Here is a 24138-nt window from a genome sequence, read left to right on the forward strand (position 1 = left end):
GTAGCGGAGGTAGGTGGACAGGGAAAGGTAGAGCATAGCAGGCTTGTGCCCCTCAGGACAGGGTATCTGAACAGGCTTGTTCAGCCCGTCGGTAGCGGAGGTAGGTGGACAGGGAAAGGTAGAGCATAGCAGGCTTGTGCCCCTCAGGACAGGGTATCTGAACAGGCTTGTTCAGCCCGTCGGTAGCGGAGGTAGGTGGACAGGGAAAGGTAGAGCATAGCAGGCTTGTGCCCCTCAGGACAGGGTATCTGAACAGGCTTGTTCAGCCCGTCGGTAGCGGAGGTAGGTGGACAGGGAAAGGTAGAGCATAGCAGGCTTGTGCCCCTCAGGACAGGGTATCTGAACAGGCTTGTTCAGCCCGTCGGTAGCGGAGGTAGGTGGACAGGGAAAGGTAGAGCATAGCAGGCTTGTGCCCCTCAGGACAGGGTATCTGAACAGGCTTGTTCAGCCCGTCGGTAGCGGAGGTAGGTGGACAGGGAAAGGTAGAGCATAGCAGGCTTGTGCCCCTCAGGACAGGGTATCTGAACAGGCTTGTTCAGCCCGTCGGTAGCGGAGGTAGGTGGACAGGGAAAGGTAGAGGCCCGGCTCCCCCTGCCTTCTCCAACTTGTCCAGTAGTACGGAGGATTGGGACCGTGGACCCTTGAGGCTCTGTTCAATGTGGACGCTGCCAGAGATGAGTGAGGTCAGAGGTCAAGGCCTTCAGCAGGCTGGTTGAAGGTGCGGGACACTGAATAACTGGAAAACTGTTGCCCAGCTAGGCAGGTTGTTACCTCAATATCTAACATCTTATTATATCTAATATCTAACCTAAAGACAGACTTCGGATATAGAAAACTGCCAGGGAGCATGACTGTCTGTTGACAGACTGGTGAGGACGTTGGCCTATTGTATGTATATACTGTGATACATAAACCTGCTCTCTCTTGCAGTGACAGAATGGATGTTTGTATTCTGTGGATCCTGTATGGTATACGACCAATGACAGGGTCATTAACCATCGAAAAACGCCACTCTTGGGATTAGCCAGGAGACATGGACTGTGTGTCAGTGTAGCAGCCAATCAGAATACAGACTCAGAAAGCCTATCAGAGAGGAGATTCACTTAATAAATACTATCATTTCTGCTGTACACAACTCTGTCAGCCAGATGCGATTATTGTGAAATGGAGTAACGTATCTATGAGGACTATGCCTTCAGAATGGCATAGGAATTTTCTAATTGTGTCACTAGGGCTGTGTCACAACTAGGGCTTGACAATCACCGGGTGATTGTCAAGAAAATAACTGTCGATCTCATGGTAATTGACCATTCATTTAAAAACACATTTAGCATCTCCTGGCTTCCACACACAGCCTACAAGCCACTGATGCAGACCTTTGGAACATCTACATTTTAAAAAGTCTAATAAATCCATGTAATATAGCCTACACCTTCACAATAAATCCATTACTGATTTTAGACAGGTCTGAAGAAACATGATATGAAGAAAATGCAGTCTATTTCAGAAGAACAGAATAGCATACCGAGTTGTCCTTATGTTAGGTCCTGATCTGGCTATGTCAAATGGCTGTGGGCTACACTAGTTAATTTAGCAGACAAGATTCGCTTTGAATTCCATGGCATTATTTTATAGTATGAAGAATACAATTGAACAAAGCTGAATAAAATAATGGATATTTTCTCCAAATGATTTGAGGGAGTGCGGACATGTGCTGAGCGGTTAACAACGAAATAGGTACTCCTATATGCTTAATTTAGAGTTAATAATGTAACTTTAGTTGTTCTACAAACATTGGGCTATATGTTTAGATTTTTAATACATTGCAAGGCTGCATGATGCGACTCTAATGATGATTTGAAAAAAGTCACTTGAAAGGCATGAGCTCTGCTTTGTTTTTTGCGCAGACTGTTCACACTTCATCAGTCTCTCATTCACAATTTGAGAAGCACCTGATAATGCTTTGAATTTCCCAGTGGCATCCCCTTTGTGTGGCCATAAAGCACCCTAATAAAATCCATTCCTTTTGCAGCCCTTCTCCCTGAGTGCTGCCTGCTTCACATTATAACCTCAGCAATGCACACATGGCAGTAGGCTATAAGCGCAAATGTTCCATTAGCGGGAAAACACCTTGATCAAAAGTGACCACAAATGCAATTATGCATGCAATGCTTTTATTATAAAGGTGCATTTTTATGGTGAAAATTATCTTCCCCAAACTTGAAACTCACGCGCTGCTTATGTATGCCAGTTAGGCTCTACACCGGTTGTAAAGCGGGTTCATGTGCTTCATTTTAAGAAGCTATTTGGTCACTTTAGCTGTGATGCAAACCTTATCAAAACATATTGGCCTATGGGCTAGGCTACATGAGGTGTGGACTAGGATTTGAAAAAGTTAAAATAATAAAAAAGGCATTGTTTCTTGCCTTAAGCTGGGCATCATTCACAAGTGATAATATATAATTCACAAGTGATAGGCTAATTTTGTCATCCATCAGACTATTATTGATTTAGTCTTAACTTTACATACACTAAATAATATATGTGTGAAATCCGTTTTGATTTAGATTGGACCATTATCATGCATCTGTTTTGAAACAGGGGCAGGTGAAAAAATACAAGTAATCTCTGCACTTAAATAGTGAATGGAGGACGCTTTTCCTGTAGTTCATTTTAATGCCAACCAGGTAGGCTATACTCCTGTTGTAAAGATAAGCAATGTGCTTAGTATTTGCTTAATATTAGGAAAGTTGAGAAATAAATACAGTAGGCCTAGCCTATAGAAATCTAATGGGATCCTCCTCTTTTTAATAGAGGCCATCACCGTTTCTTGCACAATTTCATAGCCTATAGAAATGTTGCGCAACATGAGCTCTCATGAAGTGTTTGATTAGATTTTCATTGATGTCAGAGTGATTGGAGGGATAATAGAGTGCTGAGTACCAGGCCGTTAGCAAGATTGGTAGGCTACTAATTACCGGTCACCACAACAGCCCTAGTCACAACAACTGTTACTATACAGAATGTTGGAATGGGCTCCAGACCTAGGGCAGCTGGGGCAGAGGATATGGAAAACTGAGGCAGACAATCAAAGCCCTGGATGCTCTGGTGTTGCTCCAGGCCTGTTGGAAGAGCGCCAGCACAGCCTTGTGTGTGTTTGTGTGTGAGCTGAGCTTGAATAACCCCGGTAAAGAAAAGCCCTTGCCTGCCCCTCTCTTTGGAGACTGTCTCGCTGTACACAAACTGCAGACTAGGGCCTTTTCTTGTTTGGACATAAGTCTGTCCTCCGCCCTCTCTCCTCTGTGACCGGAAAACCGATGAGTGGTCGAGAAACGTGTCATTTCGTTAGTATGCAAATGGAAGATGGTCCTCCCCTCCTCAATAGCCTTGTTTTGGCGAGGAAGCACAAGTATATCCTACTCAAGTCCTTTACGAAAGAGTTTTGAAATATGCCACATACCATTGTTTTCTCGATGGAGAAAAGTATGTGCTACTTATCGTTTTATCTATAAAAATGTCTTGCACAACTAACAATTTGTTTTTATCACTTTATACATTTATTTTGGGATCCACACTTGTAAACATAATTTGCCTGATGTGAGTGGAGGACAGTCATTTCATACAAACACATTTTCTTCCACATTCCCTCTCCTCAATTAGCTTTGACTTTTTTCAAAAGGATGTGAGAGGATGCAGGAGTTGAGCAAATTCAATTGAGAAAAGGCCTAGGTACTGCATAGAACCCCCTGTGTTTCAGTACACATCGAGACCAACCACTATACTGCAGGAGGACATATTCTGATGAAACAGCAAAGGACACTTAGAAACACCAGAGTCATTGATTTGGGTTCAAAAAGGTCAAACGTAATTGTAACACTTTACTTGAGGGGTACAGGACTTACCTCATCCATAAACCTACGTAAAAACAATGATAACCAGTACATTATGGAGTGAAACAGCAGTACAAACAGGGAGCAAAGGCAGGGTAAACTCACCAAGCAGAGCGGGGTTGCTGTTGCGGTTGGTGGGTTTGGGTGGCGGTACAGGTGGCTGCTTGGCATGGGGGGGTACAGGGGGAGGGGTGGCCGACTCTCCCGGGGTGAAGGATGGGGGTACATGGCTGAACCGCACAGGGGGGACGGGGCTGGGAGGAGGAGGGTCATCACTGATGACCAGGGAAACAGTCCTGGGTGGCTTGGCCACCGCTATAGCAGAGGAGGTGGAGGAAGTAGAGGAGGAGGAGGAGGAGGAGGAAGGTGGGGTGGAGGTCCGGCCAGGCTCCGTGGAGGAGGTGGTGGTGGATTGGCCCTTGGGAGGCAGCATGGCCTGTTTGGTAGGAGGCTGAGCTCTCCAGGAGGAGGAGGACTTAAAGGCGGAGTCAGGGTCTGGGGTGGGGCCAGAAGCGAAGTGGACACCAGTGGACTCTACAGACAAAACACGGAGACCGACAGAGACAAAACACGGAGACCGACAGAGACAAAACACGGAGACCGACAGAGACAAAACACGGAGACCGACAGGAAGTCAGAAGGATAATAAGTGTTTCTATTCCACCTGGTCCTTGGGGCTCAAAGTGCAGCCTCAAACACACACACTGTTACTGTACAGTGTTGAGCACATGGAACACAGAGCTGAGATAAGCTGCAACTCAAAGTTAGACAATAAGCAGCTTTTTAACAGATTAACTAACTAAAGACGAATACTGGTTAAGTCCTCACACCTTTCACAGGGGTGAGAACAAGGAGATTTATGAGTTACAATATATACAACACAGTAGAATGGAAAGAATCTCCTAGACACTCAACTAGCAGACATTTCCCTTGCAAAGTGCCCAATAAACTGCTTTAAAATGCTTTTGTCCACTAATAATTGTTGAACTTCTCCAACACAACTGAAGAGCAACCTTCAGAAGTACAAGCGATAGGATTTACTTATACATCCCAGGCAGCTTCTTACCTGCTCTTCCGCGGGTCTCCCCTCGTTTGGTCTCCTCAGATGGCATGTTCCTGGGCAGGGTGCTTCCACAGTAAGTCTCGGAGGCAGGGCGGACCCTGCTACGGAGATCCTCTGAGGAAGTCTTCTGGAGACTGGGCCTCAGCTCCATCTCAGAGTGGGGTCTGACCACCAGACGACTCCCTTCTACAGGTCTCAAGATAGTCTCTGGTTTCCCAGCCCTAGGACTCCTTCTCCTATCCTTCTCCTCCCCATCGTCCCTGCGATCACGAGCATCTCTCCTTTCACAATCGATTCTCTTGTCATCTTTTATTTCCCGGTCATCTCTCCTGTCATCCCTCCTCTCTCGATCATCTCTCTTCTCGTCTCTCCAGTCTCTTTTCTCTTTTCCCTCTCTCCGGTCATCTTTTTCTCCTTTCCCATTACTCTTCTCCTTGTCCTCCTCTCGATTATCTCTGTCCCTCCTTTCCCTAGCTTCTCTCCTCTCCCTGTCATCTCTCCTGTCTCTCTTTTCCTTGTTGTCTTTATCATCCCTCCGTTCACCTCCCTCCCGGTCTCTCTCCTCCCTCTGATCCTTTCTTTCTCTCTCATCACAAGGATCTCTCCTCTCCTCTTTCCCATCCACTCTCCTCTCCTCTTTCCCATCTCTCCTCTCTTTCCTTTCCTCTTTCCCATCTCTCCTCTCTTCTTTCCTTTCCCCTTTCCCATCTCTCCTCTCCTCTTTCCCATCTTTTCTCTCCTCTTTCCTTTCCTCTTTCTCATCTCTCCTCTCCTCTCGCTTGTCCTCTTTCCCCTCTCTCCGGTGCTTCCCGTCCTCCGGAGCAGGTCCTCTCGGTAGTGACCCTCCTTTCCTCTCCGACACATCAGAGGGCAGTCTGCTCCGTCTCTCCAGATCTATGGCCGATAGCCTGGCGTGTGAGTCTACGTCCAGTGGGGCTCGGTTGGAGCGAGAGGCATCGGAGGGCACCCTGCTCCTGCTCCGGGGGTCGTCTGAAAGGACAGTGCCCCGCCGGGGGTCCACTCCTTGGGGCAGCCAAGTGGGGTTGAGCCCTGGGCCTGGCTCCCCCCGTGACCCCCTGACCCCTGATTCTGAGACCCGGTCAACGTCCATGGATAATGGCTGGCCATTCTTCACCCCCGGAACTTTGGAGTGGTTCACATCGTTGCTCTCTGTCACACAGAAACACATACTGATAAGGAATGAGGTCAGCAAAGATATTCTATACATCAATATTCTCTAAAATTGTTACCCTACTATAGTTTTGTTTCTCGTTGATAAAATATAGGCTACTAGTATCTCTGTAGGTCCTTTGCCTATCAGGGCCCGTATGCACAAAGCATCTCAGAGTCGGGGTGCAGATCTAGGATCTTTCCATATAATCATATTCATTATGATCTGAAAGGCTAAACCGGTCCTAGATCAGCACTCCTACTCTGAGAAGCTTTGTGGATACGGGCATTGGTCTGCATACCATTCTCTGGAAGTTCTTTCAGCACTCCCCTGTCGATCAGCTCCTGACGAGGTCTCCTTACCGAGATCTTCCTCTCCAACACTGAAAGTAAACCAATGTTTCATTTTCCCGTAACAAAGGTGGCTTGATGAGTAACATTGTCTGAGACCATGAAGACTTGAGCTGACTTAAGATAACAGGTCCTTACAGTTGTACAATCCATACATCAAGGTTACTATTTATAAAGGGTAGGTACCTATTGAGGTTTCCAGAAACGTCTCACTGCTCTTCTTCTTCCTCCACTTCCAGGGCTTGAACATATTGCCGAAGCTGGAGAACTTGCCCTTGCGTTTGAAGGGAGGGGTTTCGCCTGATGAGTTCCCCCCCTCGCTCCCTGTCGTACTATGCTGCAAGTCCACTTCATCATCTAGAGAGGGAGGGAGAGAGGGAGGGGAGTGGCATGATGCTTATTACAAGACATAAGATGAAGGCAAGGGGGATAGAAAATGATAATAGGCGTACTGCTGCCCTATTCGTAAAAAGGGATCGATTTTCCTCTATAGACTGGGCCCTAACTAACTCTACAGTATGTCTTCAACAGTAAAGTTACAGTATGAACTAGGCCTGAGCTGGTTGGTGCTACATTCCACTGTCATGTTAAAGTACAGTCATGGTCAAAAGTTGAGAATGACACAAATATTAATTTCTACAAAGTTTTCTGCTTCAGTGTTTAGATATTTTTGTCAGATGTTACTATGGAATACTGAATTATAATTACAAGCATTTCAAAAGTGTCAAAGGCTTTTATTGACAATTACATTAAGTTGATGCAAAGAGTCAATATTTGCAGTGTTGACCCTTCTTTTTCAAGACCTCTGCAATCCGCCCTGGCATGCTGTCAATTCACTTCTGAGCCACATCCTGACTGATGGCAGCCCATTCTTGCATAATCAATGCTTGGAGTTTGTCAGAATTTGTGGGTTTTTCTTTGTCCACCTGCCTATTGAGGATTGACCACAAGTTCAATGGGATTAAGGTCTGGGGAGTTTCCTGGCCATGGACCCAAAATATCGATGTTTTGTTCCCCGAGCCACTTAGTTATCACTTTTGCCTTATGGCAAGGTGCTACATCATGCTAGAAAAGGCATTGTTCGTCACCAAAATGTTCCTGGATGGTTGGGAGAAGTTGCTCTCGGAGGATGTGTTGGTACCATTCTTTATTCATGGCTGTGTTCTTAGGCAAAATTGTGAGTGAACCCACTCCCTTGGCTGAGAAGCAACGCCACACATGAATGGTCTCAGGATGCTTTACTGTTGGCATGACAAAGGGCTGATGGTAATGCTCACCTTGTCTTCTCTGGACTTTACCCGAGTCCTCAGCAGTCCAATCTCTGTTCCTTTTGCAGAATATCAGGCTGTCCCTGATGTTTATCCTGGAGAGAATTGGCTTCTTTGCTGCCCTTCTTGACACCAGGCCATCCTCCAAAAGTCTTCGCCTCACTGTGCGTGCAGATGCACTCACACCTGCCCGCTGCCATTCCTGAGCAAGCTCTGTACTGGTGGTGCCCCGATCCCACAGCTGAGTCAACTTTAGGAGATGGTCCTGGCGCTTGCTGGACTTTCTTGGGTGCCCTGAAGCCTTTTTCACAACAATTGAACAGCTCTTCATGAAGTTCCTGATGATCCGATAAATGGTTGATTTAGGTGCAATCTTACTGGCAGCAATATCCTTGCATGTGAAGCCTTTTTTTTGCAAAGCAATGATGACGGCACGTGTTTCCTTGCAGGTAACCATGGCTGACATAAGAAGAACAATGATTCCAAGCACCACCCTCCTTTTGAAGCTTCCAGTCTGTTATTCGAACTCAATCAGCATGACAGAGTGATCTCCAGCCTTGTCCTCATCAACACTCACACCTGTGTTAACTTCTTTGGGATAGGGGGCGGTATTTCGACGTCCGGATAAAAAGTGTGCCCAAAGTAAACTGCCTGCTACTCAGGCCCAGAAGCTAGGATATGCATATAATTAGTAGATTTGGATAGAAAACGCTCTAAAAAGTTTCTAAAACTGTTAAAATAAATGTCTGTGAGTATAACTATTTCTGACTTTCGTGTCGCAACTCCCTGGTTGAAAATGATTTGTTATGCATTTGTGTGCTGGGCGCTGTTCTCAGATAATCGCATGGTTTGCTTTCGACCGTACAGCCTTTTTAAAAATCTGACACGGTGGCTGGATTAACAACAAGTTAAGATTTATTTTGATGTATTGCACTTGTGATTTCATGAAAGTTATTATTTATAGTAATTTTATTTGAATTTGGCACTCTGCAATTTCACCGGAAATTGTCGAAATGGGATGGTAGCGTCCCACTAATCCGAAAAAAAGTTAACGAGAGAATCACTGACATGATGTCAGCTGGTCCTTTTGTGGCAGGGCTGAAATGCAGTGGAAATGTTTTTTGGGGGATTCAGTTCATTTGCATGGCAAAGAGGGACTTTGCAATTAATTGCAATTCATCTGATCACTCTTCATAACATTCTGGAGTATATGCAAATTGCCATGATACAAAGTAAGGCAGCAGACTTTGCGAAAATTAATATTTATGTCATTCTCAAAACTTTTGGCCACGACTGTACAGTGTGTTATACTAGACCACAATACAGACTGAGCCAGGCTGAAAGCTGAAGGCTGCTCTAAATTCCACTCTTATTGGCTGCCGAGTTTCTAACATTGAACTGAGACTACTCCCCACCAGAATGGAAAGACAGAGCGGGATGGCTTTAATACAAACAAAAGCCCAACACACTTCCTGTCAAGAGTACAAACATAATTACCACAGAAACTGCACATTGGAGAGGATAAGGTTAGTCTCCCAGAAATCATGACTCATAACTGGTCTCCAGCTGATGACATCACATGCTGCTGTAAACCATGCAATAGAGCAAGGAAGACTCATTATGGGTGTGAAATATCCACACATTCTTAAGTGATGAGTCAACCACACATACACACACTTGCTGCACAAGAGGACGGTGCTTAGGACATAGAGCATGTTGATGATGGTTGACTGACTGAGTCACTCCCTAAGGAACAAACCAGGAAGCTTTGAACAGCATGAGATCTATATAAAAACACCAGACATATGTTACAGTCATCGGCCTTATATTGATGTGGTCACAACAATCCAGTCTATGGGTCACACTTTAGGACAGTGGCAATTTGCATCCTCAATTTCATTCATTCATTCATTCATTCATTCATTCAACCCACTCCTTCCATCTCTCCCTCATCCCCTGTATTCTGACTCTTACCAGAAAACACCCTGGCATGAGAAAGAGGGATGAAAGTTAAGCGGAGAGAAACATATCAAATTCACTTGATTGATAATTGTACAGAGACAGACAGACACAGAGACAGGTATATCATGCCCCTAAATAGTATGAATAGGTAAACGAATGCTAAAAACAGGATACCAGTGCAATTCACTGAGGGCAAGGGTGTTTGTTAAACAAATAGATAATATTATAAAAGACTAGTAGAGAGAGGGAGAGGAGAAAGAGGAAAGAGAAAGAAAGCGGGAGAGCAAAACAGCAAAAAGAGAGGGGTCGGAGACAAGACATGGCGAGACGGGGCCAGGATTCAGAAGGGGAAAATCAGAGTGTTGATATCCCTGTGGCAGGCAGGCAGGCAGGCAGGCACCAGTTCCACAGAAAACAGTTTGAGAGTGAGAGAGACAAGCCAGTCAGTGCCAGCAAAAACAAAACAATTAGAGAATCCCACCAGAACTTTGAGGTCAGTTGTTTTGTCTGTAGCATCTAGCCAGAAGATTACGTCAGACCTAATACAAATATTAATCTGAAAACATGCATCTAGTATGCATAATATATACTTTAAATACTGTAGTTCCACATCCAGGCCACATGGTAATTGTCCTGGTCTGGAAACAGTGAACACTCAGAGATGCAGTTCCCAGCAGCACTGTAGTTCTTCTCAAGGTTACTCTAAGCTAAATGTAGCAGCAGCAAAGCTCAGGACATTACATTTAATTTGGGTACAGACAGTTCCATACAGGAACAACTGAGGAATCATACTTTATCATGGTCACCAGAACTATCAATATCAACTGAACTTCAAAACACCAGCAATCACTATGCCAAGTTACCATAACTGTTAGCTTAGCTACACTGTGTCGTACATTAACTCATTTCGGATTAAGTCTAAGCCTTAGTTTATGTTGCTGTGAATGATTAATCTCATTCAAATGAGTGTTCCTTTTTAAATCCTTTTAAATTCACAACCATGTTGTCAGATGCATGTATCTCTAGGAGATAAACAAGTCTGCTTGTCCGTTTAGTTCCTATATGGGTCTCGTGTGATCCCCAGTTGACCACGGAGTGGTCCTAAACTGAACTGTATGGCAATGCAGTGATGCAGGGGGACAGGGAGCGGTGGTGGGCGTTGAACCTTCCCTCTGTCAAACACAGACTCACGGCTGTTCCTGACACTTACTGTATCCTGGACAGACAGACACTAATTGGTGCTGGAAGGGGCTCTGTCTGTGTCTGTCTGTGTGGGGCGAGGCGACCTTGTGTTACAATAGAACGCGACAATGTGAGAAGAGAAGGCAGGTGTCAGAGTTGGGGAATAAAAGGTGATGGCAGAGTCAAACAACCCTGGACTGACTGACGGTAACCACTGCTCCCCAGAGACTGACAGGCCACTGCTCCCCAGAGACTGACAGGCCACTGCTCCCCAGAGACTGACAGGCCACTGCTCCCCAGAGACTGACAGGCCATCAAAGATAAACATCCATCTACAGGCTGAGCACTGTCTTACTGGCATGCAGGCTACATATTTTACAACACACCAATAGTACACAGACACACGTCGTTTGAACAGAAATCTGTGACAATATTGTCAAGGTGAATGTACCCATTGGTTTGTGGTTAACATGACAAGCAGAGAGAAGCAGAGAGCTGATAGAGAAGCCTTGGTTTGCTCTTACTCAACCAGCAGTCATACTGAATGGCCCATAAGGTAAATGACCCATACCAATGACATGACACGCACTGAGTCAACATAGTTTCTGACAACTGCATTGAGTAGTATAGCCATGAAGTTGGAATGACATTCTATTGCTATGAGCATAGCACGGTGGTGGTATACCATACATGCATGCAGTGGAAGCATGCACAGGAGAGTACTGTACTAAAGAAATACAATTATACTTACAGTGCATCCGGAAAGAATATAGACTCCTTCACTTTTTCCAGTTTGTTACGTTACAGCCTTATTCTAAAATTGATTCGTTTTTCCCCCCCCCTCAATCTACACACAATACCTCATAATGACAAAGCAAACACAGGTTTTAAGAATAAAACAAAATATTACATTTACATAAGAATTCAGACCCCTTAACTCAGTACTTTGTTGAAGCACCTTTGGCAGTGATTACAGCCTCGACACTCCTTGGGTATGATGTTACAAATCTTGGCACACCTGTATTTGGGAATATTCTCCCATTCTTCTCTGCAGATTCTCTCAAGCTCTGTCAGGTTGGATGGGCAATGTCACTGCACAGCTATTTTCAGGTCTCTCCAGAGATGGTCGAGCCGGTTCAAGTCCGGGTTCTGGCTTGGCTACAAGGACATTGAGACTTGTTCCGAAGCCACTCCTGTCATTGTCTTGGCTGTGTGCTTAGGGTTGTTGTCAGGTTGGAAGGTGAATCGTCGCCCCAGTCAGGTCCTGAGCGCTCTGGAGCAGGTTTTCATCAAGGATCTCTGTACTTTGCTCTGTGCATCTTTCCTTCGACCCTGACAAGTCTCCCAGTCCCTGTCACTGAAAAACATCCCCACAAGCATGATGCTGCCACCACCATGCTTTACCATAGGGATGGTGCCAGGTTTCCTCCAGTTGCGACGCTTGGCATTCAGGCCAAAGTGTTCAATATTGGTTTCATCAGACCAGAGAAAGTTGTTTAGGTACCTTTTGGCAAACTCCAAGCGGGCTGTCATGTGCCTTTTACTGAGGAGTGGCTTCCGTCTGACCGCTCTACCATAAAAGGCCTGATTGGTGGAGTGCTGCAGAGATGGTTGTCCTTCTGGAAGGTTCTCCCATCTCCACAGAGGAACTCTGGAGCTTTGTCAGTGTGACCATCGGGTTCTTGGTCACCTCCCTAACCAAGGCCCTTCTCCCCCGATTGCTCAGTTTGACTGGACGGCCAGCTCTAGGAAGAGTCTTGGTGGTTCCAAACTTCTTCCATTTAAGAATGATGGAGGCCACCGTGTTCTTGGGGACCTTCAATGCTGCATACATTTTTTGGTACCCTTCCCCAGATCTGTGCCTCGACACAATCCTGTCTCAGAGCTCTACGGACAATTCCTTCGACCTCATGGCTTGGTTTTTGCTCTGACATGAACTGTCAACTGTGGGACCTTATATAGACAGGTGCGTGCCTTTCCAAATCATGTCCAATCAATTGAATTTACCACAGGTTGACTCCAATCAAGTTGTAGAAACATCAAGGCTGATCAATGGAAGCAAGATGCACCTGAGCTCAATTACGAGTCCCATAGTAAAGGGTCTGAATACTTATGTAAATGTATCTGTTTTTTTATTCATAATACATTTGCACAAATTTATAAAAACCTGTTTTCGCTTTGTCATTATGGGGTATTGTGTGTAGATTGATTCGTTTTTTATTTTATCCATTTTATAATAAGGCTGTAACATAACAAAATGTGGAAAAAGGGAAGGGGTCTGAATACTTTCCGAATGTACTGCATGTGCTCCACTGTATTTGTCACCATGTGTTACAAGTTCATTGTATGTAATAACTACATTACCAAGTCAATCATTCTAAAGTATGCAATTCCAACTAACACTAGGCCTACACTCCCATTCCCCAACGGGCTCCAATATAAAACCCAGTTGTTCAGAAAAAAAAATAGCTAAACCAAGGCATGCAATTTGTTTAGTTATTAAAGAGTTGAAAGTACAGTGCACAACAAAACAATGCTAACCTATTAAAGTCCACAACATCACACAGCAAACACTGACTGACCTGTGGTTCACATTTTTACTAAGCAAATAAACCTACGGGGGGGCTAAGTTAAAGACGGATTAGAAACTCACAATACAAGCCCAATAAACTTGAGCACAAGAAGAAGCAGGATAATATGGAGATGACTTTATTGTCCACAGAAATTAGCATGCTGCTTTATTCCAACCCGTCTAAGACAAGCTCAGATGATCCACCACCCCTACCTAAACTCCGCCTGGTACAGAGACAATTAGCACGGAACAGAGACAATTAGCACGGTACAGAGACAATTAGCACGGTACAGAGACAATTAGCACGGTACAGACAATTAGCACTGTACAGACAATTAGCACTGTACAGACAATTAGGCCTAAATCCAACTGTGATGTGTTCTTCTCACTAACTAGAACTCACAATCCAAGCCTAATAAACTACACTGAGCCACCACGCCATAAAGAGACCCCTCCCTGCACACAGTTTACTATGGAGCAGTCAAGTTGTCAAAATTCAACAGTTATGTGTTCCGCCCTCTGACAGACAGTCACAGCGGCAAAAACAGGTTTCTGTGTTGGTCTCTGTATATTAGAGAAAGGAACGATGGGGGCTTTAGGCTAGGCAAATGGTACAGCACCATAATAAGAGATGGAATCCTGAGAAGCTTTTTTCACATTTAACTAGGCAAGTCAGTTAATAAGAACAAATGTTTATTTACATTGACGGCCTACACCGGCCAAACCCGGACGAAGTGGGCCAATTGTGCGCCGCCCTATGGGACTGCCAATCAGGGCCGGTTGTGATACAGCCTGGTGCCTTGCACTCCCAGCGCCACTGTTTTTAATTTTTTTTAAACATGTTCCGTCGTAAAAACAGGGGGGAGGGAGAGAGTGAGTGAGGGAAAAAGAGGAGTTTAGACAGCAGTGTGGGTCGGTGAGGTTGGTGTATTACACAATCACCACATTCCATCAGCATACATTCCCTCACCTGTCTGTGCCTGCCCATCTCCGCCTCCTCTCTCTCAGTCTCGCTTTCCAACACAAAAACCCCTGCAACAAATATCTTCCATATCCACCTACCCTTTCAGTTCCATGCTAACACAAACAGTTCTCAATAAAACATTCGACAAACAAACTCCTCTTCCATAGACAGCAATACAAAAGCAGGTTCTTCCACGCTAAAACAAACAAATAGTGCTTTCCTGAGTAGGCTACTTCACAAACTCCTCCAAAAACAAATACAAAAGCTCATGTCCTCAGGTTCTGTACAGGTTCCTGTTCTGTCCTTGGACTCACCAGTGTTGTGTTGAGCAGGTTGCGGTTGGTGTTGCCGGGGCACTGTCTCCGTGTCGCTGGCACTCTGTCCCATGCTACCCCACGTCCTTGTCCCCTCTGGCCTACCGGCCCCTAACTCTCCTGGGGTCCACGGTAGGGAGGAGGGACACAGACAGAGGAAAAATAGATCCCCTGCTACGATCCTTACCAACAAACCCAACCGCCTTAACGCTCCTGTAACTCAAGACTCTCCTACTCCCTCGGCACACGTCGTTCTCTTCCTTCCTGCCCTTCCGTCTATTTCACTGAGTGTTTTGGTCTCGCTCCCTCACACACACACACTCTCACTTACTTACTCACTCACTCAATTTGCAAAGTCCCTCCTCCCTTCCTTCGTCTGTGTAGCTGACTTCATAAATAAGGTACACCAGTTATAAGGCAGTGGCATACCGGCAGACTCCGAAGCATGTCATTCCTCATGTTCACAGGAGGCGAAACAGTATTAGAGAGAATTCAAATAGTATTTGATCCCAGTTCTCCTGAGGAGAAACGATTGGTAACCGGAGGGGAGGTCTCTCCCTGTAACATGAGAAGTGGTGGAAGGTGAGATGGGTCTAGGTGGAGCTCCGCACCAGGCAGAGAGGATGTGATGTCACTCAGGTGTCGTATTGCACACCCAAAGTCAACCATATAGCCGATAATGTGCATGTGTTGTTGTACAGAAGGCCAGCTGAATGTTAGAGCTGTTGCTGACAGCTTAATTGAAACACTTATTTTATGGATAGATTAGTTTGGATGGACAGTTTGAGGAGAGAACTGTTGAGGAGGAGAGAAGACACTATCAGAGCAGCTCACCTAAGATGCGCCAACCTCAACACAATGCTAAATCAACTCCACCACTATCTCAGGGCACGCTAAATTCTACACCGAAGCACATATTTCCTCAATAGGTGTTTCTGCTTTCTAAAATCGGCCATTCTTTCACAGTGGGACTATTCAGGGAAGTGAACTGACAAAGGAGCAGGAGATTTCAGTGAATGCTAAATGTGTCAGTCAGAAATCCCTGTTGAGCATGGAGAACAGCAATCTTCCTTCAGTCCTGTTGTACTGAACTGTATTAGCAGTGAGTGGTGTGGTTACATGTAAATCAGTCTGTTTAGAGTGATAGGGGGAGAGGAGAAATAGCTAAAGTGATAAGGTTAGTTAGAGGGAGGGAGGTAAGAAGGTATGTCAGAGCGGGCTGTGCACTAGACTAGGGATGCAACCCCTTCAAGTCCGCAAGAAGATGCAACCCAGAGTCTGCAAACACATTCCATTTACAGACAATCTTATCAAGAGCAGATATGACAATTGCCAGACCAGTCAGCGTTGCCTGGTTGACTGCGAGGCCAATTTGTGAATAGCTAAGCCTATAACCTAACAAACTATCGTTGATTTTGAATCACTCCTGGAAAAGAAATCTTGCAGAGGTGAATAAATGCCTACACTCAAACTCAGTCTGTGGCAATACATAAAACAGATTAGCCCACGTAAAAATGTGATAACCTGCTATGAAAGACAGTAACCCCAGCTGGATGATAGCTGTTTTCTCTAAGTAATACCAATAGCAACGTGCATAAAGTCCATCTCATACTATGATTGGGAGCATGAAGGAATCAACAGTTGCTTCTTCCCCTAGCCTAGCTATAATTGCCTAAGACTAAGTGAATTAGCAGCCTAATTAACCTACGCAGTCACAGAACTGCATTTACTCAACCGTTACAGACTAGCCTACAATAAAAGACAACCAAACTCACATAGCCTGAGTTGAACTGTGTGAATAAAATGGTTTGCGCTAACAGATATGGTAGTGGCTTGCTATATGAAGCAAGCAGACAGGTAACGAGGCATTCAGTTACTGTTTGATTGAACGTTACATTTGCATTGATGTCAGAGTGATGAGAGGGACAATAGAGTGCTGAGTACCAGGCAGTTAGCAAGTTTGGTAGACTACTAATGACCATCAGCAGCATCAGAGCTTGGACAAGCCTAGTTACCGTGACAAAATGGTCACGTGGAATTTGACTGTGGTCGTGACTCGTGACCGCTGTTGTGGCTGTAATACGGTCACCGTAACAGCCCTAGGTCTGATCGTCAGTGACAAGCGTGCCGGTTCCGGTATCTCAGAAACGGACGCCCTCCTGGGTTTTTCAAGCATGAGTGTCTAGGGTTACTGAGAATGGTGCGACAAACAAAAAACATCCAGTCCTGCGGGCGCATACAGCTTGTTGAGGAGAGGTCGAAAGAGAAATGGAAAGAATCGTGCAAGGAAACAGGCGAGCCAGAACAGTCTCTCTGAACACACAACTCATTGGTCTTCCCTGTGGCTCAGTTGGTAGAGCATGGTGTTTGCAACGCCAGCATGGTGTGTGCAACGCCAGGGTTGTGGGTTCGATTCCCACGGGGGGCCAGTACAAAAAAAATACATGAAATGAAATGCATGCATTCACTACTGTAAGTCGCTCTGGATAAGAGCGTCTGCTAAATGACTAAAATGTAAATGTAAAATTGGTCCTTGTCACAGATAGGCTAATGCAGCAGAGGACCACACCAGGTTCCACTCCTATCAGCTAAAAACAAGAAGTAGCGGCTCCAGTGGGCACGCCATCACTGGACAATTGAGGAGTGGAAAAACATCCTGGTCCGACAAATCCCGGTTCCTGTTGCGTCATGCTGATGGCAGAGTCAGGATTTGGCGTAAGCAGCATGAGTCCATGGCCCCATCCTACCTGGTGTCAACGGTACAGGCTGGTGGCGATGGTGTGGGGAATGTTTTCCTGACACACGTTAGGTCCCTTGATAACAATTGAGCAACGTTTCAATGCCCCAAAGAATTCAGCCTGTTCTGGAGGCAAAGGGGGGTCTGAACCAATACTAGATGGGTGTACCTAACAAACTGGCCAGAGTGTAGTAGTAGTAGTAGTAATAATAATAATAATAAATAACCATTTGGCAGACACTTTTATCCAAAGTGACTTAGAGTGGATGGTGCCAGGAATCGAACCTACTACAAGTGACATGCTCTACCAACTGAGCTACACAGGTACACCATAAATCAATGAATGATTGACAGGCTAGTTGTCTGTGGGAATGTGCAGCTTGTTTGTTGACACTGTAAAGCACCTCAACGGCAGAGACAACTACGATGAAGCCAAGGAGTTGACACGGAACATATGACATGTGGCTAAACCGTTCAATTACAGGTGGAACAATTCTTGGCTCAATAACTTACTTCACACAAGTTGAAACCTATGTCAATGCTTCAAACAGTAGCTATTTTCACATGTGTAACCCATCAAATTAGCCAACTATTCTGAATGAAGTTATCAGTGTGTGAATGTCTACAGTGAATTACCTTCACTTAAAATAAAGATTGAATGTGTGTGTGTGCGCGCGCGCGTCTTCTCAAATCTGACACTACTCCATTCCAAAACCTTTGCCTCTGTTGAGCCACAGCACACACCGCTGTAGCTCTCTCTAGAGGTGGAACCAGGTAACGACACAAAAGAGCTCTTTCAAGGGGAAATGACAGGCAGGAATGTTAGGAATGCAAGGCTACAGGTGATCTTTTTGATAAAAGGTCTTAATCAGGCCCACTACCCTGGGAACCGTCGCTGGCTGTCAGCTGGTCCCTATAGGAAACCATACCGGCCTTATTGACTATTATCAAAGGAAACAGATTCTATGATAATGAATAGGTTGATTTTTTTCTCCTCATCACATCTATGAAAAAAAAAAGTTGAGCTGAATAAAAATAGGCTACTGCATGGCTCAACACAATACAAATTCCACAATACTGATGAATTATCAAGTCACACACAGGAGTCAAGGGCAATATGGTCTTCTTATTGCTTACAGTTGAAGTCGGAAGTTTACACACACACCTTAGCCAAATACATTGAAACTCAGTTTCACAATTCCTGACATTTAATCCTAGTAAAAATTCCCTGTTTTAGGTCAGTTAGGATCACCACTTTATTTTAAGAATGTGAAATGTCAGAATAAAAGTAGAGAGTGATATATTTCAGGTTTTATTTCTTTCATCACATTCCCAGTGGGTCAGAAGTTTACATACAGTCAATTAGTATTTGGTACCATTGCCTTTAAATTGTTTAACTTGGGTCAAACGTGTCGGGTAGCCTTCCACAAGCTCCCCACAATAAGTTGGGTGAATTTTGACCCACTCCTCCTGACAGAGCTGGTGTAACTGAGTCAGGTTTGTAGGCCTCCTTGCTCACACACACACTTTTTCAGTTCTACCCACAAATTTTCTATAGGATTGAGGTCAGGGCTTTGTGATGGCCACTCCAATACCTTGACTTTGTTGTCCTTAAGCCATTTTGCCACAACTTTGGAAGTATCCTTTCGGTCATTGTCCATTTGGAAGACCCATTTGCGACCAAGCTTGAACTTCCTGACTGATGTCTTGAGATGTTGCTTCAATATATCTACGTAATTTTGATCACACTGGTATAGATTATTTTTTGTAATACTTGTGAGGCACAGCTGAGTGAGCATAACAATTCTATAATTTTTTTTTACTGGACTGATGGCCTGCAGCTGATGGTCAGTCTGAGGGGCGGGAGGCTTGATGAGGCTGCCTCTCACCCGACACACCATTGCTCCTCTCTCCGCTGACAAAAGGGGACATTCCTCCAGCTGATGGAGAAACTTAAGTCACACTGCATCACTGCTGCCTAATGCACCAATTCATGTTGTTACTCCAATGACCAGAGAAAGTTAAATACTCCTCGATATTAAAAAAGCCGCAAATAATAAGCTTATCGAAAATAGCTTTTTATGGCTTATATGTGGAACAAAGTGTTGACAATGCTGAATAACTACTTAAACTTACTCATAAAAACAGCAGCTCTTTGCTGTATTCATTGGGTCTCTCTAGACATGGTTTAAAAAGTGTTGAAATCTCACATTATCAACTTTGCTTTGCGTTGGAGGCTTCTTTTTACCGTCTATGGCACGAGGAAACTTTGCAGACAGTGATCTGAGCCATCTGATTGGCCTGCGGTAGGCCTACAGGTGCACTTAATTTGCACTCTGGATCGCGATGACCGGTTGGTGACGACTGCTATAGGCCTAATGTGTGTTGGTCAACCAGGCCCTAACCTGTCCAAGGGCCTCATTTATAAACGTTCCATAGGCATAAAGGAAGGCGTACGCCACTTTCTAAGCAAACTTTGGCATTTATAAAAAAAAAAAAAAATTTAAAAAAAAGTGCGGTCCTCCACGGACACTTTGACCCATACATACGCACATAAAAAACTGGAGAAATTAGAAACTGCGACTCTGATGGCAGGAGGATGAAACTCGAGAAACGCTTAGAAATGTATACCATTGTGTAAAATAAATAGAAATATTACATCTCACATATTATATATGAAGAGTTCCCTGGAGTGCACACAAAAAAAACATTTAAGATAATTAATAAAAAGAGATTGGTTTTTGCAAAATAACCCCTCAAATATGTTGTACAGCTTAATCGGGAATCATATTTAATTGAATCTGTAATTATTAAACAATAGTTGCATGTTATGAAATGTATTTTCATTAATAATAAGGTGAACAGTAGGACAAATTACAATTAAACTGATGCAGTTTTCGATGCCTCAGTCAGGCAGATACATGTTATCACATGTTCGTTGCGCAGAACTGTCAATGTTATAATGGCCCTGTCATTGTCAGTTACAATCAGGGTAATTACCACACCTGAAGGTGTTACGCAATTGGGTAGCTTTGACAATCAACTGGGTGCGTATAAAAAGACCTTCAATTACAATGCGTAATGATTCACAATGGCTGCTTTGGCACTGTTGGAAGATTCGGCAAATGGAAGAATTCGGAGAGAGCGAATTTTCAGAGACCAGCTAGATTTACTGGCCAAAGATGAGTGACTTATGAGGTGGTTCGGATTACCAAGAGCTGTTCTCTTAGATCGCTGTGCTGTAGTGGGCCCAGCTTTACAGAGAAGCACCCGCAGATACCAAGCCATGCCTGTCCTACTTCAAGTCCCGACAACCCTCGGATTTCTGGCAACCGACACTTTTCAAAGGGAGTTGTCTGACTGGCTGAGAGATCCCTGACCTACCTTTAGTCATGTTATGCCAGACGTGTTAGGAGGTATAATTGGATTGACGCACTTCTAGATAAAGTTTCCTTACACAGTGGGTGAACAGGCAAATAAAAAAGTGCAATTTGCAGCAATGTCCGGTTTCCCAAATGTATTCGATGCTATTAACTGCACTCATGTTGCTATAAGGACACCGAGTGAGAATGAATTAGCTTTCATTAAATCGAAAGCATTCGCATTCCATTAATGTCTAAATCAAATGTGATGCGGACATGGTACTGACTAATGTAGTGGCTCGGTGGCCTGGGTCAACCCTCATTCATATGGAGAAACAGCAGTGTTGGGTGCAGACTTGAGGCCGGAGCTGTGCGTGATGGCTGGCTTCTAGTTACGGATGAGTAATGTAGAAATTCTAAATCAATTGCAATTTTTCTACTGCAGTGGCTAACCCATTCACTAAATCTTGCAGGCGACAGTGGATATCCCCTCAAGCGGTGGCTGCTCACCCCTTTCTCCAACCCACAGAGCGCAGAGGAACTACAGTGTGCGTCATTGCCAGGTACGTGCTGTTGTGGAGCACACCATCGGCCTTCTGAAGGGCAGATGGCACTGCCTCGACTCCTCAGGCGGAAACCTTTTATACAAGCCTGAATAGGTCTGCGACATTGTGGGGCTGTGTGCTGTGATATACATAATGTGGCACAGCTAAGGAACGTGACTTTACCCCCTGACGCTGTTGGTTGTGTTGGCACCGATCCCGACCCCTATCCCCAGGCGTTTGAACCAAAGGCAGCTGCCGTAAGCCAGCGTGTGGATGTGATGCGTCGCTTGTAAGAACACAAGGTATGGAAACAAATAACATTACTTATTGAGTAATTCTTTCAATGTACAGCTTATATCACACAAAACATTTATTATTCCCTTCAACTCCTTGGCAATCTAGTTAATAGAGTCGATGGTGTCTCTTTGCGTTTGCAGGACTGCATCTGTGTGGACACGGCCACTGGAGGGTTGTGACGCACGAGGTGCAGTGGAGGCTGGGCACACTCAGCTCCTGCTGAGCTGCAGCACCACCGACCCCGTTGGTACACGCAGCAACCAAAAACAATAGAAAATGTCAATTAGGTGGAAATAAAATGTTTAAAACAACTTGCAGTCGGTTTACTCTTTTCAAACGAGGGAATACTAATTACATACCTGAATTGTCTGTGTCACTACTCCACTCAGGAGGGATTCCCCTATAACACTGGCAAGTCGCTCATCAAGGGGGTTGAGCTCCGGTGTCCCCTTTCCCCCGCCCGTGGCACAAACACTTAGCCTTAGACAGACAATGTGCCTTTTGGCCTCCACTTTTATGCCGGACCACTTTTTCATTTCTGAGAGGGTCCGACCTACTGAACCAGCAGCATTCACAGCATCCGCCACAAGCGCCTTTTTGGCATTTGTAATGCCCACACTGTGTCCACTAAACACTTTTTTTCCCTCCTTGCTTAAACCTCCCCTACAAGAACTTCCATTCTTTTTTTTTTTTGTCTTTGTCGGGATTTGCTGTCATTGTCGTCATGCGGTCAGTATGGATGAATATTAATTAGGGGCGTTTGACTATTTATAGGCAACTATGGCCGTTAAAAGGGTGGGGACAAGGCGTTCCAAATTTTGAGTTGATTGTGATTTATATAGGGAAACCGGCGCGGGACATGCGTGCACACTGTGTTATAAAAGATCATATTTTTTTGCGTAAACACTTTGTTTCGTCCGTACGCCACCATTTGACGTGAATCCTCTGCACAGTTTTATAAACGAGGCCCCAGATCTGCACCAGACCAGCCCCCACGTCTTTCACTGCCTGGCTTAGGGAGGCCACACACACGGTACCCGTCACATGATGTGGATCAGCTTACAGTACAAACAAGTCACACCTCTCTCTCATTCAATTATCATATTCAGTCTTTCAGATAAAACTGCCTTACAAATAACTGACATTGTTCAACAGTTTCAGAAAAAAAAAGAAAGACAAAAAAATAACATTCAAAATCACCAACAGAAACAGCATTTTACTCACATCTATACTCCGATCGTACAACCATTGTTGAGCCTTTCATAGATCAATAAACATATTAGAACAATACATCCAAGGACAGAACAACAGATCGGTCTGCGACAAAGACGGGCAGCAACTACCGAGTCTGGACCAGATACTGTCCTCTTCCATGGACTCACACGGAGGTCCTTCTGCGGTTGAAACAAGAGACTAGAGCCAAGGCTGTGTCGGGCTGGTAGAGAAAAACAGCTGTTTCTTAACCTTTACAGGTGTGTCCTCTGCTTGGGGAAAGACCCAATCAGATAGCCCCATACAGGTGTGTGCTCTGGGACAGGCCCAATCAAATAGCTCTGTTGAAACAGTCAGGGGCTGTGTGTCACGTTGCACCCACCCCATAATGGATAGGACTGCCTAGTATCGCCAGCGCAGCCACAACACAGTATTAGTGTTGACTCACCACTTTCGGCTTTCCTGATACCATGTCTGATAGTAATCTCCAAAGCACAACACTATCGCATGTGAGACTTATCAGAACTAGCTAGGCTAGAACAGTCTTCTGTGGGTTTTCAGATGTTTTGACTTAGGGCAAAAGCTAAGACCACCACTTACAAAATCTAATTTTCCTAGTCAATAAGGCCTAAGCCATTTACACAAAAGGGCATGACATGTTAGAAATTAATCCATTTTCATAAAGGAGTAGGCTAGGATAGAATAGGATTCAGGCCTACATAGAAATCATACTTTTCTTACCCCGATTTGCCATCACAGAGTCCAAAGCACAGCAGACAACAGCTCCTGAGTCAGACAAAACAAGGGACGAAACTGAGCAAATGAGGAAGTAGAATTAACAACAGATTAAAATAGGCACCATCAGACACAAACAAATGAGATGACTGTGTGTGTGTGTGTCAATGGAGACTATCAGATGTCCTTATCCCTCATATAAGAGGGTAGGTTAAAAAGAGTAATTCGCACCATATTAGATCATCTTTCCAGCAGGCCTAGCATTCAGTCTGTAAGAGGGGGAGAGGAGCCACAGAGTAGTAAAATGGTGCTTTCCTCTCATCTCCCCAACAGACTAAGACAGGCCTCAATCTGGAAGAAGCAGTTTAGTTACGGTAAAATGAATAGCTCTGGCCCCATATTCAAAATGGTTTATCCGAGTCTCTAACACATGGAGCTTAGAAATCAGTCTCTCGCCTTCCCTGGCAGTACCAAGTTATGAACATGGCCCTTAATCCTCTGGCTGCACTGGCTG

General features: G+C 44.7%; 1 protein-coding gene across 10 annotated transcripts in view; it reads right to left on the bottom strand.

The window, feature by feature from the left end:
• LOC106570268 (phosphatase and actin regulator 4B) overlaps positions 1-24138 on the bottom strand; it is a 48448-nt gene that overhangs the window by 11166 nt on the left and 13144 nt on the right. For 5 of the 10 annotated variants that reach the window (XM_045694760.2, XM_045694758.2, XM_045694757.2 and 2 more), the window contains 5 exons: positions 23631-23675; positions 6661-6831; positions 6426-6506; positions 4957-6123; positions 3996-4424 (listed from right to left, as the gene is read on the bottom strand). In XM_045694760.2, coding sequence (XP_045550716.2) covers positions 3996-4424; positions 4957-6123; positions 6426-6506; positions 6661-6831; positions 23631-23643 — 1861 coding nt within the window. In that variant the 5' untranslated portion in view covers positions 23644-23675. Of the gene's footprint in view, positions 1-3995; positions 4425-4956; positions 6124-6425; positions 6507-6660; positions 6832-14736; positions 15265-22901; positions 23110-23630; positions 23676-24138 lie in introns of those variants that run through there. The other 5 variants (XM_045694763.2, XM_045694755.2, XM_045694765.2 and 2 more) reach the window with 3 other exon arrangements.

The sequence above is a fragment of the Salmo salar genome, chromosome 14 (assembly GCF_965601325.2).
Source record: "Salmo salar chromosome 14, fSalSal1, whole genome shotgun sequence".
NCBI lineage: Eukaryota > Metazoa > Chordata > Actinopteri > Salmoniformes > Salmonidae > Salmo > Salmo salar.